General features: G+C 48.6%; 1 protein-coding gene across 6 annotated transcripts in view; it reads right to left on the minus strand.

The window, feature by feature from the left end:
- The window catches only part of BCL2L11 (BCL2 like 11), a 218,406-nt gene extending 198,255 nt beyond the window's left edge, over positions 1-20,151 (minus strand). Inside the window, exons 1-3 of one of the 6 annotated variants that reach the window (XM_055122244.1) lie at positions 18,076-18,600; positions 16,989-17,125; positions 16,728-16,817 (exon numbers count right to left, since the gene is read on the minus strand). In XM_055122244.1, the coding sequence (XP_054978219.1) occupies positions 16,728-16,817; positions 16,989-17,125; positions 18,076-18,362 (514 nt within the window). In that variant the 5' untranslated portion in view covers positions 18,363-18,600. Of the gene's footprint in view, positions 1-5,123; positions 5,222-16,727; positions 17,126-18,075; positions 18,606-19,896 lie in introns of those variants that run through there. The other 5 variants (XM_055122243.1, XM_055122246.1, XM_055122248.1 and 2 more) reach the window with 5 other exon arrangements.
- Positions 20,152-21,313: the final 1,162 nt, after the last annotated feature.

The following is a 21,313-nucleotide window of genomic DNA, read 5'->3' on the forward strand; positions in this document are numbered from 1 at the left end:
TGGGAATCCAACCTGGGTCAGCTGCGTGCAAGGCAAATGCCCTACCCCCTGTGCTATCGCTCCAACCCCTCCCCTGGGATATTAGGGGTCGGGGGTGGGGGCTGGGAGCCAGAAACACTGCTCTGAAGTACTGTTTCACTATGGGTGCTAAAAGCAACCCAAGTCGAATTCCAGCTGTAAACCAGAGGAAGTACAAACCTGCAGGTGGCCCCGGCTGCAGCATTCCCAGAGGAAAATTTAAAAATTCTGAGATGTTTATTCAAGCCAATGGCCCGCTTCTCTTAAAAGTGAGCACCTTCCAAACTAACCTGACTCAGGGTTAGTCACAGCTTCCGAGGGGAAGCAAGCAGCCAGCATGCTACTTTCCTGAAGAAGCAAACCTCTCTGGGTGATCTGTCTGTTTTACCTGGTCCAGGATTCCCAGGTGAGCTGGAGGGGAAGATGGGCAGCTGCTGTAGTGAGGAGTATTACTGCAGGAAGTCCTATCTGTGCGACTCACCCTCCAACTCGCAGTTCCCAGACACCACTTCTTATACTTACACACACACACACACACACACACACACACCCTCTCTCTAGGTCTATTTTTTATTTTCCTTTTTGTTTTTGGACCACACCCAGCCATGCTCAGTGCTTACTCCAGGGCCAGTGTCTCAGCTCATGCCTGCGGAGAGATGAAGCAGGAAGAGGCCACTAGGAGGTGTGCAGGAAGGAGCACTGTGAGAGCTATAGTGGGAGCACTGTGAGGGCTGCAGGGGGAGCATGTGAGGGCTGCAGCCCAGGTTCCCCAAGGCACAGCAGTCCTCCCTCCACACCCCGTGCCACTCGGCTTGTGCTGAGGGAATGGAAACACTCCCTTCTGAACCTTCTGTGTAGCTGCTGTGCCTGAAGTGAAGCACTCATACACAGGGGGCAAAGGCTTCAGCCAGGAAGGGAAGCCGCCACTACTCACAAGACTATGAAAAAGAGAATACGAAACTGAGGTTGTCTAAAAAGAAACACGTTGGACACCTCCGCTGCAGTTCCACAAGATCACAAAGCTGCAATCCATCGGTGTTTGAATCTTCTAATTATTCACATACCTATCATCTGGAAAGCTCTACTTTCTTCTGCAGTCTCACTGCGGACTACAAGGGGACCACCCACCTCCCCGCCCCCCACCCCTTTCAGACACAAGGCAAACACCAGTAGCCGGCAGCCACTGTGTTGGAAGGAAAGACAACAGTAGACAAAAGGTTCTAGGACTTAAACTCTGCATCAGATGAGAATAGAAGACACCACAGTGATCAGAGGAGCATGCAAGTGACGAGGGGAAGGATCAACAATCAGAAAGACTTGGTTCCCAAGTCCCTTTCTCCGCTGACCAGCCCAGATTAAGAGCCATTAAGCTACCAACCAACGTCTGCACCACACAGACAGGACACAATTATATAAAGTGATCAATATACTCTTCTACGGGAAGAAAATGAAAACCAGTCAGACCTAGCACAGGGAAGATATCTAGACAGAATTCTGGTCTCTCAGAGCTCTTCCTTCCGAGACATGGACGGAGGTCCAGCTCTGTTGCTCAGTGGGTTATATAATAGGAGAAAGGATCACGGGGAAGACGGGGTTGTACCTATAAATCCACTGGCAAATACAAATTAACCAGGGGTTGCTCTAATTCCATGCAGGTCATTGTCCACGCACCTCTACACTGCCATCAGTGTGCCGACCTCTTACTGAATTGCTACAGTGCCTTCCTATTTCAAGGTATGGCACTGAGGCCCTGTCCCACGGGCTACAATGGGTCAGCGCAAGGACCAGCATTGAACTGTGTCACCTGCAGGAACTCTTGTGAACATTTCAAACTAGACTATCAGAAAAAGGTACTGAAGAGGAAACAGAGCCAGAGCACAACACATGGAGGCTTTGTACAAAGAGAACATCAGGGCTAGCCCAGTATTCTTCAACTTCTCCACACCTGTAGGCCAGGGAGAACAGGAGAAATGATGGAGGGTGGGTGGTATTAAATGTCCACAACAGTGGTCCACAGCTGAAGCCGAAGTCAAGATGTAAAAGGTGCATCCTGGTGAGTTCCAAGTGAGGGAAAAAAGAGAGCTGCAGGCACTCATGCAAAGTCGGACACAAACACTCTCTAAACCCACAAATATTTGTGTTTCTCCTACGAACCAAGCCCTCTTTGAATTGTTGACACTTTCTAAAGTAGGACTTCAGCTCATAAGAGGAAAAATGGGTCAAAACTAATTTATATACGGTCAGAGTGTCTGGAGTTATAGTAGACTGGAGCAATTGCAGCAGTCTGGAGCGATAACACAGCAGGTAGAGCATTTGCCTTGCACAGGGCTGACCCGGGTTGATTCCTTTGTCCCTCTCGGAGAGCCCAGCAAGCTATCAAGAGTACCCCGCCCACACGGCAGAGCCTGGCAAGCAACCCGTGGCATACCTGATATGCCAGGAACAGTAACAACAAGTCTCACAATGGAGACGTTACTGGTGCCCGCTCGAGCAAATCGATAATCAATAGGACTACAGTGCTACAGTGCTACATACGGTTAGAGTATATACCCAAAATTCATTTCTAGACGTCTTCTGTTAAAATTTTTTTGAATCTTCTTTTAGTTTCTCTCCAGCCTAACTATCCCAGAGATGCAAACTCACTCAACAAACGAAGGCCATCTCCTTGGGCTCACTCAGATCCTATCACAAAGCTACATTCATAGGCAAAAGAGCACATCCCTGCACTTAAACTGGCTTCTCTGAACAGGTCTCATACTGCTCATGACATGGACCAGGGGTGATAGAAAATGCCCTAGGCTCTGGATTTGGAAGTGGACATTGACATACTTTGGGTGTGGGAGGGAGGGGCAGGGGAGGAGGAGTGCTCAGAGCAACTCAATTGAGAATCATTAAATTGTTTCAATTTTAATAGACAAGCTCTCTTGACTAAAAGGTTACGTACATCATGTGGTTGGGTACACACACACACACACACACACACACACACACACACACACACACACACACACACACACACACACACACACACACACACACACACACCCCTTAAGAACTCTTTCACTGCTAAGAGGAGCAAGACCCCAAACCAAGTACTATGCATGGTTCCGAGGGCTGGAGACATGAGTTCAAGGATCACTCCAACAGTAGAGGTGGCTTCAACCTGTTACTGAGTCCCGAGTCTTCTTTCTGCTCAGCCTGCAGGTACTGTAACAGGTGGGCACAGGCAGTGGATGCCCAGGCATAGCGGTACGTACGGCAGGGAAGAAAGAAGTCCACCACCACTTCACCCGTTCCATGACTGTCCCTCAGAGCACAGCTTCATTCAGGAGCCATGGGGCACAGAACAGAGGACACACAGAGTGAACCTGGGCCCACAGGACAGTGGGACTGCCACACAAAGCCTTAAACCACAAGGGCCCAGGTGTCCCTTTACAAAGGGGATTTTTATTCTCCTATCCAGATACATGGTGTTAGCGCTGATTCTTCGCACTACTCTTTTTTTTTTTTTTTTGGCTTTTTGGGTCACACCCAGCGATGCACAGGGGTCACTCCTGGCTCTGCACTCAGGAATTAGCCCTGGCCGTGCTCAGGGGACCATATGGGATGCTGGGAATCAAACCCAGGTCGGCCATATGCAAGGCAAAAACGCCCTACCCGCTGTGCTATCGCTCCAGCCCCACTGCTCACTTTCAACCGTGCAGAAAGCTTCAAGGAGGCACATCCCTGTCACTCACACACAGAAGTAAAACACCAACATTTAAATTAACAATGGCCAAGGAGTGTATTTCCCCAGGGAAATACCCCCTCCCCTCCCCCACTCCCCCCATGGACAATTTTAAAACTCCTATTTCTATCCAGCCAATGAATATTCATACAATTAAATCAAGGAACCAGTCAATTCATTTTTTTGTTTGTTTAAAGCAAAGTTGTGACTGCAAGAAAGAATAGCTGAGCTGATGTCATTGTCTCAAGCCCCAGCTTTCTCCAAGTATCTGAGTGACAGCTGGTGGTCTGCCATACTGCACAACTGTGTCCCCGATGATGACACAAGCCTGGCATGGACAGATGCGTGCAGTGCAGGCTTCCCTGTCTCTCCAGAGGCTCTTTGCAGGCCAATGGTGATTCAGATCTTCCCTCTCTACCAGTTTCTAGAACCAATTTATTTTTTTCCTAGCTGGTTCTGGGAACCTGGGGGTCATAGACTCACAATAGTGTTTCCACAGATACTAAAGGCTTGAAACAAAAGGACTCACTTTAATAAATAAACAAACAAACAAGCAAATAAATAAATAAATAAATAAATAAATAAATAAATACAAAGGCCTCTCTAGGCAAAGTCAGGAAAGACCACATGGGCGCAGCTGTGCTGAGTCCCCTGCAGGCTACAGGGGCAGGAGGAAGGAGCCTCCAGGCTCTGAGCCGGTGCCGCTTAGGTTCTGGGCCTCAGAGGTATGGGAGCGTAGGCGCACTGGGCTGCCTAAGCATCCCCCTGAACCTGGCAGTGCAGTCTGAGAGGGAAAGGGGAGGCAGCCAGGTGGGATGCTGGGAATCAAAAGAAAATGAAAAGAAATCTGTGTTGTTTAAGCCTCTGGTTTCAAGGTTATTTCTGCTGTCATAGCACAAACAGACTAAGACATGAGACACTATCCATAATCTTTAACCATTTTCCACCTAGAAAGGATACATTTCCTATACCATGAATCTTAACAGCATGTAGCTAAAATGGATGCATAAAAACCAATTTTTTCCCACGTGAGATGGAGTAATATGTGGTTATATTATTATATTAATAATGTCATCCACCTCCTGGGCTTTCCATTTTGCTGGGGGGGGGGGTCCCTTCAAAAGAAAGGAACTACAGTGAGCTCTGCTCTGTGACTGCAGGGGCTGGGGGACAGAGAGAGACAGAGACAGAAAGACAGGGTGGCTGAGAGAAGAGCTTACTGCCCCCAAGCACAGGAGCAAGACCAACCTAAAATATATAACAAGTCAAACTAAAGGATGATCACTCTCTGCCTTCCTGCCCTAGAGTCCCATCCTACAGAACTACAGGACTTACTCTTCAGTGAAAGCTCCCTTATGGCATGTGGAATCAGACTTGAACTGCTGGGCTTTCAGGTGTTGTGCTGGAGAGCGGCCGAGAGTACAACTCTATGGCCACACCACCAGGTCCCATACACGGGAGTTACAACGACAGATACTGCAATGATCAGAAAAGGAGGTTAGAATTGCTGCCAAACCTTTCCTAACATGAAAAGTCTATTACTTCACATAGAGTAAGAACTGAGAATGAAGGAGGATTTCTAAAAGACTTGGCACTCTGAGGCCAGAGCCAATCAACACATCATAAATAAACAATGATACTGCTTTCTAGTTCCAAAAACATAGCCCAGTCGGCTTTCCTTTTACAACTAAACCCACTTGACATGAAATAGTAAGCAAGCGACCACTGAACCACTGCAAGGGAAAAGAAAAAGGTGGGTTTGCCTGAGGACCTGAGGATGGTGTGTGTGTGTGTGTGTGTGTGTGTGTGTGTGTGTGTTTACATGGAGACTTGAGAATGTGTGTGTGTGCGTGCACACGCATGAGGACCTGAGAAATAATGGGTATGAGTGTGTACCCATGTATGTGTTTTCCATCCCTGCTTTCCTCATTAACTCCCACATAGCTCAGGCATGGTCCTGCAGAGGCCACCAATAGGTGGTTCCACCAGGAGCAGAAAGAAATGTTCCGGGAAATCCTGCTGCCAGAGCCCAAGGAATGAGAAAGGGTGACCTCACAGCAGAAAGCATTTCTGACAAGATCTGTCTATCTGAACTGATTCAGCATTAAGTGTCTGAGAGGCTGTCTGATATTGCCAACTAGTGTGAGCAGGTCAGAGAAGAGCTGATTGCCCAGTCCCTGCTGTGAAAAGAAAAAGCTAGTGCAAACCTTATCACCTGTTCAGAGCAGTGCTGGAGGGAGAGCTCAAGAATCTGGTCGGCCTCCCGCCCGGTGGAAGCAAATGATGCACTTTCCTGTCCAGGGTGGCCTTCACAGGGCCCAGCAGTAAGCAGAACCCCCAATCCCACATAGAATGAAGGAAAAACGACTCCGGCCCCATATTAAGTAAGAAACAGTCAAGAAGAGTGAGTCAGCGTGCCACCACTTTCCCCTTTCCAGGTTCCATTGAACTTTCGGAAACTAAAAGACAAAGGACAAAAGCACCCAGAGCAGTCAGGCAGCATGCAAGAACACAGACAGACAGGCAAAGGCGGAGCAAAAGGACAGCAGACTGCTTGTCTGAGACCATGAGGATTAGAAGGAAGTGGAGGGAGTGTATCTCCAACAACTTAGCAGGGGTAGGAGGGAAGAAGGTGTGAGCTGTTCTCTCTATACATAGTAAAAACAGTCATCCAGATTGAAAGGAATAAGGACATCCTTAGACAAAAGAGAACTAACAGGACTGTTGCTAGGCCTATCAAGAAAGAATAGGCAGTTACAAATGGCTTTGAACCTCAAAAAATGAAGGGGTGCTAGAATGAAGAAACACAGGGCTATATAAGCTAGTCTACCTGTGAATTGAAATGATACATGATGGCAGAAAGCACACACACAACTCTAACATTATCTGAGAGGATCCTCGATGCTTACAGAGAAATAGTCATGACTATACATGTAAGTGGGGCAGAAGAGGAAGGCGCCTGCTCGAAAGCTGACACCATCAGATCCTGATGATAAAATCAACAGATCAGAAAACAATGCAGTATATATTGCAATACCTAGAACAGCCCCTACAAAAAATCATACAGAATAATACATTTTGTTTGGGGCCACAATGAGCAATGCACCGTTGTGACAGGTGTAACAGTGAAAGGATATTATCTTAAGACATAGAAAGAAAGAAAAGAAAACCAACAAAACCTTGTTTCAAATACAACCTATATTTGCTGAAGTGAAAGGACAGGGTTACTCCTGGCTCTCCCCTCAGGAATCACTCCCGCTCGTGCTCGGGGGCCATATGGAATTGCCTTAGATGGAATCCGGGTTGGCTCTGTGAAAGGTAAGTGCCCTCCCTGCCAAACTATCAGTCCAGCCTAACAGAATAATGCATTTTCAAATACAATAATAAATCAAGATAGAACCCACACTCACTGTAAAGTTAAAAATCACAACCAGGACTGAAGAAATAGTACAGCAGGTTGGGCCTTTGCATCACATGAAGCTGACACATGTCAATCCCCAAAACCACATATGCTCTCCCAGGACTGATCCCTGAGCACTGCCAGGTCTGGCCCCCAAACCGAAACAGAAGAAAACAAAAATGAAAACAACAACAAAACCAAACAACAAAGAAAAAAAGGAAAAGAGCAACTAAAGAGAAAAAAAACTTATGGCAGATCGTAAACCCTGACTTACCAACAATTACCTTAAATGCAACAGGTCTCAACAACCATCGAAACACAGATTTGGTGTAACAGTGAAAGAATATTATCTTAAGAAACATTCTCAAAAAGGAAAAAAGAAAAAGAGAAAACCAACAAACTCTTGCTTCAAATACAACCTATAAAGGCTGACATGAAAAGACAGAAAAAATGCACATTAGTGGGGCTTTACAGCAACAATAAAGAGCTCAATCCAGCAAGAAAGTTTAAAAATTCTAAATGAGTAAAAACAAACCACCAAGTTTCCAAACACACAAGATCTGAAAAAGGAACAGATTTTTAAAAACTATATAGTTGAAAATTTAAACACCCCATTCTCAACAACTGTCAAAACTACAAAAGAAAAAAATCAATAGGGATATAAGATACCTGAATGATACAATTTAACCAACAAGTTTTAATTCAGTGGTTCCCAAACTTACTTGGCCTTTTCTGAAAGGGCCCTTGCCCCTTTCAGAAAAATTACTTGGGGCACCCTAAAAAAAATCTGCCTTCAATAAGCAAAGAACCTTCAACCATACCTGAGTCTACCACTCCCATCGTTCCAGTGCTACTAAGCCTCCCAGAGAGAGGTAACACCCACTTTGGAAAAGACTGGTTACACACACACACACACACACACACACACACACACACACACCCTCTACTACAACAAAGGGATAGATTTTTTTCCCTCCAAATTATCTGTGGACTGCTTGCCAAAATAGATGATAAATTGAGCCAAAACACAAACCTCAAAACACAAACTGCAAAGAATTGAAATCATGCAGTCTATTCTCAGAGTACAATGGAATCAAACAAGAAAACAATAACAGAAACAAAGTCCACTCATTTGTAAATAATGAGGCACACTTCTAAATAACCTAGAGTCAAAGAGGAAGTGTTAAAAGAAACAATCAAAAAAAGCAATAGTTGAATGAAAATGAAAGCACCATTCACAGATGCAGCATGTATGATGCAACCAAAGCAGACCCCCACCCCCAAGGGAAATTTACCTCTTTGAATGCTCACAGCAAAAAGAGGAAAGGACTCAAAACATTCTACCTCAACTTGGACAAGGAAAATAAACACAGAGAAAACAGAAGTAAATAATAAACAACGCAACTGAAAACAGGAAAACTATGGACCAAAATCTATGAAACAAAGAGTTGGCTTCAGAGATAAAACTGATAAGCCGCTAGAAGACTAATAAACACAGTAACAATAAAAGACTAGACCACCAATATGAAGAATGAATCCAGCTATCAATATTTTCTGCATCCATTTTAAAGAACTAGGGAACAATAAACACAATTTAAATACTCAAATTCAAGAAATTAGAGGGAAAAAGACTAATTCTCTGAAAATTAAAAACTTGACCAAAATTCAAGCAAGATGAAATAGAAAATGAGTAGTCCTATATTTAATTTGTAATTGTTAAAGCAACCAAAAAAGAAATCTCCCAGTTTAGATAACTTCATTAAATGTTTCTTTCAAACTTCAAAAAGAATTCCAATTTTGGGCTACAAACCTCCAGAACCCAATGAAAAACCCAGGTATGCAGGACCAGTGACTGAAAACTCCAGGCCTCAAGGGATGGGGACTGGCAGGTCCTTCCTATCTCCCTGCCCCTTCAGTGTCCTGGCTATCACAGCCACCAACTGCCTCCAGGTGCTATTTAAGTGCAATAATGGTCATGATCCTGAGGTGCACAAATGAATCTCAGAACCAAGCAGCTTGATGCAGAGATGTCTCCGGACCCCAATTATTTAAAATTTTAGAATTCTAGGAGTGCACAGCCACTCGACATCTCATGCCATACATAACAAGCAATACAAAATAAATTATCTAGCGTCTGCCTGTGAGACACGCTTGAGTGGTGGTGGCAAAATTCAAAATAATGGAGGTGGGAAGGTGTAACGGTGGTGGAATTGGTGTAAAAATATTGAATGTAATCAATAATTGGGTATGACTTTATGAAAAATAAAATTTAAAAAAGAACTTCAAATATAGGCAAGAGTCTAAAAAAAATACCAGTTTTACACAGTATCTTCCAGGAAATAAAGGAAATAAAAGAAGTACTTCCTCACAGAGAGTTAAGGCCTCATTTCAAAATCAGTAATGGATGAATATATCCACTATGGATATATTATGATACAATAAAAATGTATTATTATTATACAATAATAAATGAATATATCTCATGAACTTGTACAGAAATAGCCTCAAAAAATATGAACAAATTCAATCCAGCAATGTATAAAAAGATTAATAAGCCAAGTAGACACCAGGCATACAATGAAAATTAGCAAAGAAAATCAATGTAATGCACCATTTTCAACAGGCTAAGATATGTCGCAAGATAGCAAGTGATGCAAAGTGAGCATTTTAGAGATCATCTGTGAGCATAGACCAATGATCTATGAGCAAAGAGAAACCATCTCATCTTCTCAAAGAGCAGCTGTACGGTGTCTATCGTGAGCCCCATACTTAGGACAGATTAGGGGTGAGGATATGCTCTGATGCTTTCTATTCAACATTGCTCCAAGTTTTAGTCAACAAAATCAGGTGAGAAGAGCACACATTTCAGCAAGGGAAATAGAAAACTTCCCATTTGCAGAATCTCGACCGTCCAAGCCTTTGAAGTTTTAGAGAGTTATACAGGAATGGAAGAGACTGAATCATGTTCGGAAGGGGAAATAAAGACTGAAGAACAAGTCTACTCACTTCTCTAGCTGAGTCTAAGTACAAGCATCAGGGAAGTGTGGTACTGGCAGAGGGAGAGAGACAGAGCTCAAAGGAAGACAGCAGAGCATTAGAAACAAACCCACCGAAACAGAGATTGATCTTCGACCAAGGAGTCAAAGCAATCCAATGGAAACAGAATCACTTTCTCAGTGTCAGGACAATTGATTACCCAGAGTAAAAGAAAATAACACTGATCTAAACCTCACAGCATACACACAGGTGAATACAAGCCAAAACGTATAAATTTAAATGCATATATAAATCTAAACGCAAAATTAAATAATATCAAACATTTTAGAAGAATTATAAAACTTCACAGTGAAAACCACTGGGACGTAGGAACAATAAAGAACTGTGCTTAATGAGAATTTAAACTTTCTGTTCAAATAAACTAAGAGGATGATTGGGCTGGAGAGTTAGTACAGTGGGCAGGGTTCTTGCATGTGACCGAACTCAGATTTGGTCCCAGTACTACATGTGGTCCTCTGAGTCCCAACAGGTGTGTGATGCCTGAATACAGGGCCAAGAATAGGCCCTGAACACTGCCAAGTGTGACCTCAAAACAAACAAAGAAGAGAGGCTAAGAAGAGATGTTCAAGGAGAAAGTATCACGTATCTGACAAAGGCCTAGGGCTCAAAACTAGAATAAGAACACCACATAACCCACTGAGAAAATGAGCAAGGACTCAAAAAACTTGAGTAAAAAACACATATAATCCACTCAGAAAATATGCAAGAGACCAAAAGAACGGCTTCACTAAGGATGCAAACAAACACACAAGTATCCTAGACATCAGAGAAAAGGGCAAATCAAAATAAAGACGGAGATAACACACATGTCAAAATAGCTTAAAGATGAGCCTGACAGCACAGCACTTAGTACACATGTCCAGCATGAGCACAACCTGAGTCCGATTCCCTACACCACCTGGTCCTCCAAGCATTAGCTGACGCAGCCCTGGAGGCCCTACGTTCTTAGACCCTCACACCGAACACTGAACCACCTGACCCCACGCTGCCAAGAACAGAAGTGTGTGTGTGTGTGTGTGTGTGTGTGTGTGTGTGTGTGTGTGTGTGTGTGTGTGTGTGTGAAGTGGTGGTGGTGGTGGTGATATGTGTGTTGGGGGGGAGGGGGGAGCAGGTACGTCTCCCTGGTCTTTGTCCAAATTCCAAAATGTCTAAATTAAAGAGATAATACCAAACACTGACTAAAATTTGGAGGAAATCAATGTCTTGCCCATTGCTGATGATCTAGAGTCTGAACACTGGCCAACAGGAAGCTTCTTCAAAGCCCTAATTACCACACAGCCCTACAACTCTCCTCTGGGCCCTTGCAGCAGAATTGGAAACTCCTGCTCACAGGAGAGCCTAGTCAAGATGCCCTCAGCCCTGTGGCACTGCTGGGGGCTGAAGGGAGGCCGTGCCCACATGCCTGGGAGCTACGGCCCTTCAGCTCTCTAACTGGCAGCTACACTAAGAGGTGCCAGGAGAGAGTGTGTGTCACACAGCAAGGCAGCAAGCCTCCCCGAGAACCCGCTGTGCCAGATCCCTGCAACCCGGGGAAAGTGGCAGCCATCCGTCCTGCGAAGGGGGTTTTTAGCACCCCACATGGAAAGCCAGGCCCTTCCCACAGCACCGTGGGTGAGTGGTGAGGGGATCCGGTTGTGTGAAAAGAAGCCCATGCATGTTTTTCCTGATTTCCAAATAAGTGACACTGGGACTTAAAGGCAGAATTGGGTCCTCAGAAAAGACAAGTCCATTTAGTTAGGCTCTGGGGCAGCATTAGGGAGAGCTGTAAGGGACCCCAACACCCCTACCTCTCCTTTTCCAAAGTGAGTTGTAGCCTGGAGGCTGACGAGGTCTGCCTGGAGGACGGAGCTGCGCATGCGGGTCACTGAATGCAGGAGACGCTTCCAAGACCCGACTCCCTGCTCACTCTCCAGTCACCAGGGCAAGAAGCACAGCTCCAAAGGAACGAGGGGGCTGTGAGGCAGGAGAGGCCTGGCCTGGGTCCCAGTCCCTCCATCTGCCTGGCCAGTTTACCCAGTGAGAATACAATGCCAGTCAACTGGTCTAAGCTTCTTTAGCAGCCACACTTAAAAAAATTATTTTTAAATCCATGAGATATTTTATGTGATGGTCAAACAGACCCATGAAAAGATGCTGCACCTGAACCACCCCCAGGGAAATGCAAATAAAAACCTGTAAGGAGGCACTCCCCCATGGCACACGGGTGAGGAGGTGGAGTCAGACACAGACATAGACTGTGGAAACGGTGAATGGTGCGGTTCCTGTGCAGCGCAGTGGGGGCTCCCTCCCATGTGATAGCAGAACCACCCTGCAACCCGGCAACCCTGCACCGGCAGAGATCCCAAAAAGTCCTGAGACAGAACCTGAGCAAAAGGATGCAAACCCATTTTCCCAAGAGCATCTTCTGCAACAGACAGCGGCTGGGAGCCACCCAGAATCCACGGGTGTGGGGACAGAGAAATGGAAACGTAGCAAAAACATCTGTGCAACGAGATGTTCTTCAGCCTAAAGAGAAGAAATTCAGACATGGATTACAACAGGGGTGAACCTTGAGGACGTCACCCTAAGTGGAGAAAGTCCCTCACAAAAAGACTGTCTAAACGAGGTACCTAGGCCCACCCAAATCTGACAGAGAGCAGCAAGGTGACAGTCAGGAGACAGGGGTGGGGCTGGGGGGAGCTGTTAAACACGGAGAGTTTTCATTTTGCAGGATGAGCACGTTCTGGGAAACGGCTGCACAGCAATGTGAATATACTTGATATGGTTGAATCTAACACTTACAAATGGTTAAGTGATACATTTTATGAGGATTTCATGATAAGGAAGCATATCTGTTTTTATTCAACATAAGCAGAATACTTCAGCATAATTTACATGAACACGCCTGAGCTATTTTATACCCTTTTTCTGATGTGCTTAGTCTTCAAGCCCAGCGCTCACTGCCACTGAGAGCACATTTCAGACGGAACCAGGGTCACTGCATGCCCTCGGTACCCACGTGTGACTTCCCTGGTGGGCTGCTGCTGAGGTTCCCTGTCACTAACTTTACCTCGAGAACCAAGAAATTAAAGATCCTAAGTGGCAGGGTGATTTCCTGACGGCCAGACTAATCTGGAATCTTCCAGTGAAAAAAATCATTGCACAGGTGTTGAGGAAGACAACTCAAAGGGCTGGAACATAAGCTTTGTGTGTGGAGTGTCCAAATGCCATCCCCTGGCACCGCGTGGTCTCCAGTACTGCCAGGCATGGTCCTATTGGCCTGAATACTCATATGGGGTGACTCTGATGGCCCCAAGCAGCCCTAAATCACTGGACTTGAATACTGACACCCCCTCACCCCCAACCCCATCACTCTACAGAAGAGCAAAGTTGACTTGGCATCTCCTCTTAGTCGGGAACTCTTTAGGACTTGTAGAAGCTCATACCACCCTCCAGGGCTCACACACTAAAAGGACTCAGACAATTTCTATGTAGGAGAGAAGGGTTAAACAAGACACTGAAGTTTGCCAAGAGAAAAACCAAGGAATGCCCCCCTATCCCCTACTGTGAATTCCTGGTGTGCCAAGGACCACGGACAGAGCTTAAGACTTTTAGCCAAATGATATGGGAGTTACCAATGACTAACATTCACCTATATCCGAGCAACTCAATTCTCATTTCCAACTGTTTCTACTCTATCTTCCAAGCATTAAAATGAACGGAACCTTGCCGTGGAATCACATACAGCATAAACACAGCGGAAAGAACTCAGCAAATGAACACATCATTCTGATTTTTTTTCCCCTTCTTTTTGGGTTATACCCGGATATGCTCAGGGGTTACTCCTGGCTGTGCCTCAGGAATTACTCCTGGCGGTGCTCGGGGGACCATATGGGATGCTGGGAATCGAACCCGGGTTGGCCATGTACAAGGCAAACGCCCTACCTGCTCCAGCCCCTCATTCTGATTTTTGAGTAAACTCTTAAAAGACATGAGAAACATTTCTCCAGGCTCTAAAAAAATTCAAATTTGGTTCAAGTGAAAAAACTGCCATGGATAAGTAAACTATTCTTTGAAAAATAACATTGAGGGCCCTTGGGTTACTAAGGAAAAGATGAAGATGCTTCTATACAAGCTTCTCAGAGCTGCCCACCCCAGCCGAAGATTTACTTTCTCAGTATAACACAGGCAAGAAAGAACAAAACTTCAAGACACCACTGTCTTCAACCCCAAGATGCTGAGCAGAAAACTATTTTGTAGATAAACAAGCCCCTGGCTAAGGAGGGCCTCTTCATAACCTCACACTGGTATTGCACGGGGTGAAACTGATCATAAAGCCTTCTTTGTGAAAAATGAATTTTGCAATAAACTGTCAAAAGCTTCATTGAAGACCTTAATGGAGAGAGTTGAGTAAGAAAAACTAAGCGGAGTCAAAAAGAATAAAATCAAAATATAAGCTCAGCATTTTATTGGCCTTTAGGACCTAAGATTTTAAGTCTGATCAGGAAAACTTATGGACTACACCAATCGTAAATTTTATTATTTAAATTCCTATCTAAGTGCGCTCTTGCTATATATCTCTATCTTCCCCCACTCCCAATTCGTCCTCTGCCCAAATTAATGTCCCAAGAAGATAATGCTAAAAACTTACCTTGGTTCATTAACTTCAAATACGTAATATTCAACCTTAGGCATTTAACCAATCTACTAGAATACAACTAATACTCTAAAATTAGATTTCAAGGTTCATTACTTCACAGGCATAACTATAACTTTAGTCAATAATTTAGAACTGTTGTCTCTAAAGCTCATTGCAAATAACCACAATTACCCAGCTAAATACTATCACCAAAAAGGCAGCCATGTCTGACGTTACATAAAACAAACAAACAAAACCCAAATCCCCACCCCAAACCCCACCCATTTGTGAAATATATTGCTGGTTAACAGGGAAGGAGAAGCTATTTCTATGAATTAAACTACCTGTAGCATTGATACATAGGTGTGCAGTGAAAATCTTTAGTAGAATCCAGATGATCTTTAAAGTACATAGATTTTTAAAAATAAACACTATAAAGCCCTATTAATTCATTTAGTAATGCTATGACTAATTTACTTTGGAAGTTATTTTCTTGGGCAGAAAATGTATATAAGCATCAAGATCTTCTAAGGCTTGACAGCAGCATCAAGAGTAGTAACTAAAACAATTAGTCCAGCTTCTTTCCCTGAAGAAATGATCTCTTAGCATTTGTCAGGAGTCAAAAAGTGAAGTTAATGGTGTCGTTGTCATTTCTAAGCAACGATCAGCTGAGATTCTAATTCTGTACTTCAAGGACAGACCTGCAGGGTGTACCTCACTGAAGCTTTAACATGGACACTGGGGCTGTCATCTGTGTAAATCAGACCACATTCAACTGTGAGCCACCAGTAGAAGGAGTAAATACCAACAAATTATGACAGGGTCTTAGAGCATTTGCAGCTAAAAGATTTGTCACTGTGTTCCCACAGTCATGTGTCTACTCTGATGGCCTTATGTGTTAGAATCTGGCACAATTAAGAATCAGTACATTTTAGAAGAATGTGTAGTACGTATCTTCAATGACGAGGTTACAACTTGCTTCCACCTCATTATTGCTGGGTTACTGTAAACAAAGGGTGAGCGGGATTCTGGGGAGTTCTGATCCAGACAAAAACTTCCATGAGTGGGAAGGGGAGAGGATCTCTAGAATTATACAATCAAAATAGTGATTCCTTCTATACTAGCTATCAAGGTTTACATGCCAATTGTTTTGGCATTGTTAAATGGTTTGGTTTTAAAACCCACATTTTTGGATTAACCTGATTAGGATAAAAAACTACCAACTAAAAGTCCACCCACTTCAATCACGACTGGTGCTACCCTCATGCAACCCGCTAAGGTCCTGATGGCACGGGCCAGAATTTTCCAGCCACTCCTATTGGCCACTCCTGACACAGACCAAAGAAGTGTTTTTAGTCCTGAAAAAATCAAGTTTACAACCTAATCATTTTAGTGCTCCATCCAAATCCTCTGAGCAAACAAAACAGGCTCATGGAGGAATCTTGAGTAGAAAACAAACCAATATCATCTATGTTGATGCTACTCCTTTACGCACAAAGAAATTTGGTTTTATCTCAATATCATGTTTGAAAAGAATAGATTTGTTTCATTTTTTCCCACAGTGACTCCCTACTATAAATGACCGAGCCTCTTTCAAGCACAGTGTCAATAATATGTAAATCTTAGTGGTTAGGCCAACCTGCCATGGCAATTCACCTTAATATTGGTAGCAGGGATTCTGGCTTTACCTGACCAATAGGCTGACACTCAGACTTCAAAGCTTCATGGAACTCAGTGTCAAGGAAAAGGGAAATGTTGGTGTGTTTTTATTTGGTACACCCTTTATGCTCATCCGAGTATGAAAGAACTCAGTAAAATAATTCACATGGGGGGGGGCTCTAAATGCTACCCACCACCTGCAACAAGCAAGTCCTGAGCCTGGAGCCTCTTACCCGGGCATTGCTTACCCATTGCACTCAGATAATGGTTGAAGGCCTGGCAAGGAGGGCTTGGGGTTTGCGTTGACTTGTCACAACTCATGGGTGCCGGGCTCCTGTCTGTGTCAAAAGAGAAATACCCACTGGAGGATCGAGACAGCAGGGAAGATCTTCTCACGAAGATGAAAAGCGGGGATCTGGTCGCAAAAGGGCCTGGGCTGGCTGACGGGGCCAGTGGGCCCTGAGGGCTGCCTTGCAGGCAGCGGTCCCCTTCGCCTCCTTCGTGATTACCTTGCGGCTCTGTCTGGAGAGAGGTCGGGGCCCCAGGCCTGAGCTGGGGGGGCCTCTCAGCAGGCTGCAACTGTCCCCCTTCTCTGTCACACTCAGAACTTACATCGGAAGGTTGCTTTGCCATTTGGTCTTTTTTTCTGCAAATAAAATAAAAACTGCAGTTACTTTCAGCAAGTAAGGAGAAGAATGACAGGAACGAACTCAATTCACGAAGGTTCACCTCCTGAAAACTCTTAAGCCAATTCCCAAACCCTTCGGAACCATTATTTCCTTTCCTCCTCCTGACAATCTTTCCAAAAGGCATACAACTAAAACAACTAATTACAACTAAAACAACAAAGGCATCGTGGCCAGGGTGTGTTTGTGTATCTGTGTATGTGTATGTGTGTGTGTGTGTGTGTGTGTGCGCGCGCGCGCGTGCATTTGGGGGGCGGCGGGGGAGGGCGCTCAACTTCTGGCTACTGCACAAAACAGTAACAATGTCAATTACTCGTGGGACTTGTGCTGTAAGGCACGCACAGCGATGCGCGCGCGTTACGCAGCGCAACTCGGCTCCCAAAGCCCGTCCATATGGGCTCTCGGCTCGGGCCAACTTGCAAGCAGAAACTCCCCGCGGGTTCTGCTTTTCTGGGACCCGATTCTGCACCCTAGCAAGGGAGCCAGCGCAGAGGCAGCGATTGCAGGCGGCTGGCCGTGTTCCCCGCTCCGGCCCCATTGTTCTGCCGAAAGTGCTGAGGGCAGCAAGTCTGGGGAAGGTTTGGCAAGGGCCGTCAGTCGTAGTAAGTGCGTCACAATAGAGTTTGTAACTCGGAGCGCTGCTCGGCCCGGCTACGCGCTCTCCGCCTTGCAGGACCGCCCGCTTCTACTGCTGGGGGCAGCGCGCCGCACGGAGCCGGACCACACTTCTCCGGATTGCACCGCTCCAAATGCGGGGGCTCGGGGTGGGGGGTAGGGAGTTCCCAAAGCCGGGCCCGGGAGTCTCCTGCAGAATCCACAAGTCACTCGGCAAGCGGGGCGCCCCACGGACGCGCAGAGCCTTCACCTCCCAAGGACCCTCTCCTTTCCAAACCATCGGCTCGAAACTTACATCCGTCCCTTCCCTTCCGAGCGTCGAGTCCGGGCCCGGGTCCCGCGGCGCCCGGCCCGCGCCCTTCGCCGACCCGGAGTCCCCTGAGCGTGACCACGAAGGCAGCGCGGGAGACAAAGCTGGGGACTCGCCTCCCGAGCACCTGGCGCCGCGCAGAGACTGCAAGTGGCCGTCCGCCCGCCGCCGCGCTCCGCCGGGCAGCCGAGGGCTCTGTGAGCCCTGCCTCTGGCCCGCGCTGCCCCGGCCGCCGCCGCCGCCGCTGCCGCCGCCGCCGCCGCCGGGAACATCCTCCGCCTCCTCCCGCTCCTCCCCTCGCGCACTGCGCCCGCCGCCGCCGGCACCGCCGACCTCCCCGCGCCGCTGGCGCCGGGTGCCCGCGCTCCCAATTGGCCCGCTCGCGGTCGCTCCCCGCCGCAGCCAATCGCCGGCCGCGCCGGGGGCGGCGCCTACGGGTCAGGCCGCCAAAGGCGAGGCGATTGTTGACAAACTCGCCTCCGAACGCAGCAGCCGCGCGAGCCCCGCCGAGACAGGGGGGTTGCGCGGGGCGGGGTCGGGTGGGGTGCGGTGGGGAACTTCAGGGATCCCCGGGCTGACTTGACTCCGCCGTCACGTCCCACCCCTAGTGCCCGTCGGCACCCTCGCGTCCGCCCTAAGCAGTTCCCGCCGCGCCAGAGAGCTGGCCACCTGGAGACAAAGCACGGGTTCGCAGGGCCAGCCCCCGGACTCCCGAGTCCAGGTCGCCGGCCGCCAAGTATGCCTAGATCCGCACCCCTGCGGTCCCCCTTCCAAGCTGCTGCACCTTTCATCCTCCAACTTCCTCTCCTCTCCCGCCCGTGCGCCGCGGACACCGAACAAATCAGAGCGGCCAGCACTGGGGTCGGGAGCGCAGATCGGCGCGCAACCCGAGCTTCGGCGGGCGACAATTCCAATGCAGCCCCCACCCCCACACACCGCCCACTCTCGGCGCCTGGCCACTACTACTAGCGCTACACCCGACTCACACGCTCCCGATGCACCATTACCAGCTAGCACTGCGATCGGTTCGGGGTGCACTTGGGCGCCCCCCTACCCCCACCCCGAATCGCCGGAACAGCCCAGTCCCACCACCGGAACAGATTCTGCTGTGCAACTCAGTCCCGGCCGTAGCAGGAGACTCTTGGTGTTTCGCGCTGGCAGCGTGTACAGGGTGCCAGCCCACCGGGCGGGGACCTCAGACATGTCCGACAGCGCGAATGTAGCAGCTCCCCAAACCTTGGCCTGAACTGAGTAAAGGGAAAAGCCGAGTCTCATCGGTTTAAATCACCACGACAGTTCCGCAAATTCTCCGCTACTGGCCTGAACGCCCGAGAAGTCCAGACGCCAGACCCGCTGCACCCGCGCCGCTGCAGAACTGGGGGTGTCAAGGGCCGGCGGGCGATGTGACTTCCCGGCACAGAGCGCAGCCCAGTACCGCGGAATCGGCACCGAGCTCTCCGGCCCGCTTAAGAACCCACGGGTTCCCCTCTCCCAGCCTTCCCTAAGGCGCTTCCCCTCCACTCCCATCCCTATTCCTGCGCTAGGCATCCTGGCTAGAAACCGCCCTCAGGCCAAGCCGCTCCACCGACCCATCCCCAACGTGTGTTTCTCCGGGCGGGAGTGGGGGCACTGGGGAGGAAATCCAGTCCGCACGGATCGCCACCTCCCGCTCCGGGACCCGCGGAACGGATCCGAGCGTTCCTGCCTGCACGTGCGCGGGAAAGCGAGCAGGAGGTGTCGTGCAAGCTCCAACGCCAGTCTTCCCTGCGTCCCCAGCCCTCTCCCCGGGAGTAGGGAGCTCTTTACCTTGCGTTTCTCAGTCCGAGAGTCAGAGTCAGACATTGGGGGGACGCGGGCCAGGGGAAGGGCGCCGAGGCGGTGGCGGTGGGAGCGGGGCGAACCGAGCAATCCGAGGCGATGTTGTTCGCTATGGGACTGGATGCACTCGAGGCTCGTGAAAATAGGGAGTCTGCGGTGTTTGGCGGCCTCGCGGTACCAAGAACTCAGACTAGCCGGAGACCTGGAGGCTGCGCGGAGCGAAGTGAAACCTGCGGGGCCAAGCAGCTCCGCTCGGGCTGGAGACTCACTGGCCGCGCCCAATCACTGAGGGCCCCGCCCACGCCAAAGCCCGCCCCCGAGCGCGGGTTGGCACGCTCCGCCCCCGAGCGCCCGGGCGGCCGGCGCGTGCAGGCTCCGACAGGTATTGGAGGAGGTGCCGGGGCCGCGCGTTCTGCGCGCGCCGCCTGCCTGCCCTTGCCCCAGCCGGCCGTGTTTACTGGAGTGGCTCCTGTAGCTGACGATCTGCGCCCCGGCCCCCCACCCCAAAGCGAACCTCTCGCCATCTCTCCACCCTCCCCACCCCCCCGCCACTCCTCCCGCCCAATTCCGCGGCCACCGAGGCGTGCGCGTGGAACAGAGGGGGCGCTCAGGGCCCATCCTGAGCTGGAGCCGCTGCCGCCCGCATAAGGCCTCCAGAGGCGCCCCTGAGCCCTAGCTCTGCTGCCGGAGTTGCTCTGTCGCTCTGGGCAGGCGCGGGGGACTTAGCTTCGTCCTTGAGAACAGCCGGGTCCAAAGTTGAGCAAGGGTCTCAGAGCTTGACTCTCCGAGGGTGCAGGGCTCCGTGCGGGACCCGGATCTGCAGGCTGCTCCTCTTCTTGCTCTTGCCTCATGAGGTCCTTCTAGAGACCTTTCTCAGGCCGCCCGGGAAAGGCACCTAGATTTTTTTCTCCCGTGCCGAACCTCGCGTGAGAGACAGCCCTTATTGGGGTGAGTCGACAAAAAGAATGGGAGCAAGCCTGCGGAAGCGCATGCGGGGCCTGGAAGCGAGTGTGTGCAGCACTGGTCAAATAGAGGAAAGAATTCGTGGGGTGGGGGTGGGGGGGCTGATTTTAAAAATAGGTGCTGGAGTCGATCCAGAAACGCTGTGGCCTCCTACTTGAGTCGAGCTTCTGCTTGCTTGAGTCCCTAGAGAAATGATAGGGCCTTAAAGAACCTCCTCGGGAACCGCGTCTCGGCGCGATGAGGTCAGTGAAGGCGGCTGCGGGATTGGCACAGCCGGTGAGAGCTGCATGGGAGATGCAGTACCACCACTCTTTGCGCACCCTTAACCCCAGCCCTCTCGGTCGTTAGCAGCCTGCTCCCACGGTGTCACTCGATTTTGCGCGCGTGGCGAGGTCGTCCTTTGGCCCCGCACCTTGGTTTGTCTACTCGCTGCGCGCCCTGC

The sequence above is a fragment of the Sorex araneus genome, chromosome X (assembly GCF_027595985.1).
Source record: "Sorex araneus isolate mSorAra2 chromosome X, mSorAra2.pri, whole genome shotgun sequence".
Classification (NCBI taxonomy): Eukaryota; Metazoa; Chordata; class Mammalia; order Eulipotyphla; family Soricidae; genus Sorex; species Sorex araneus.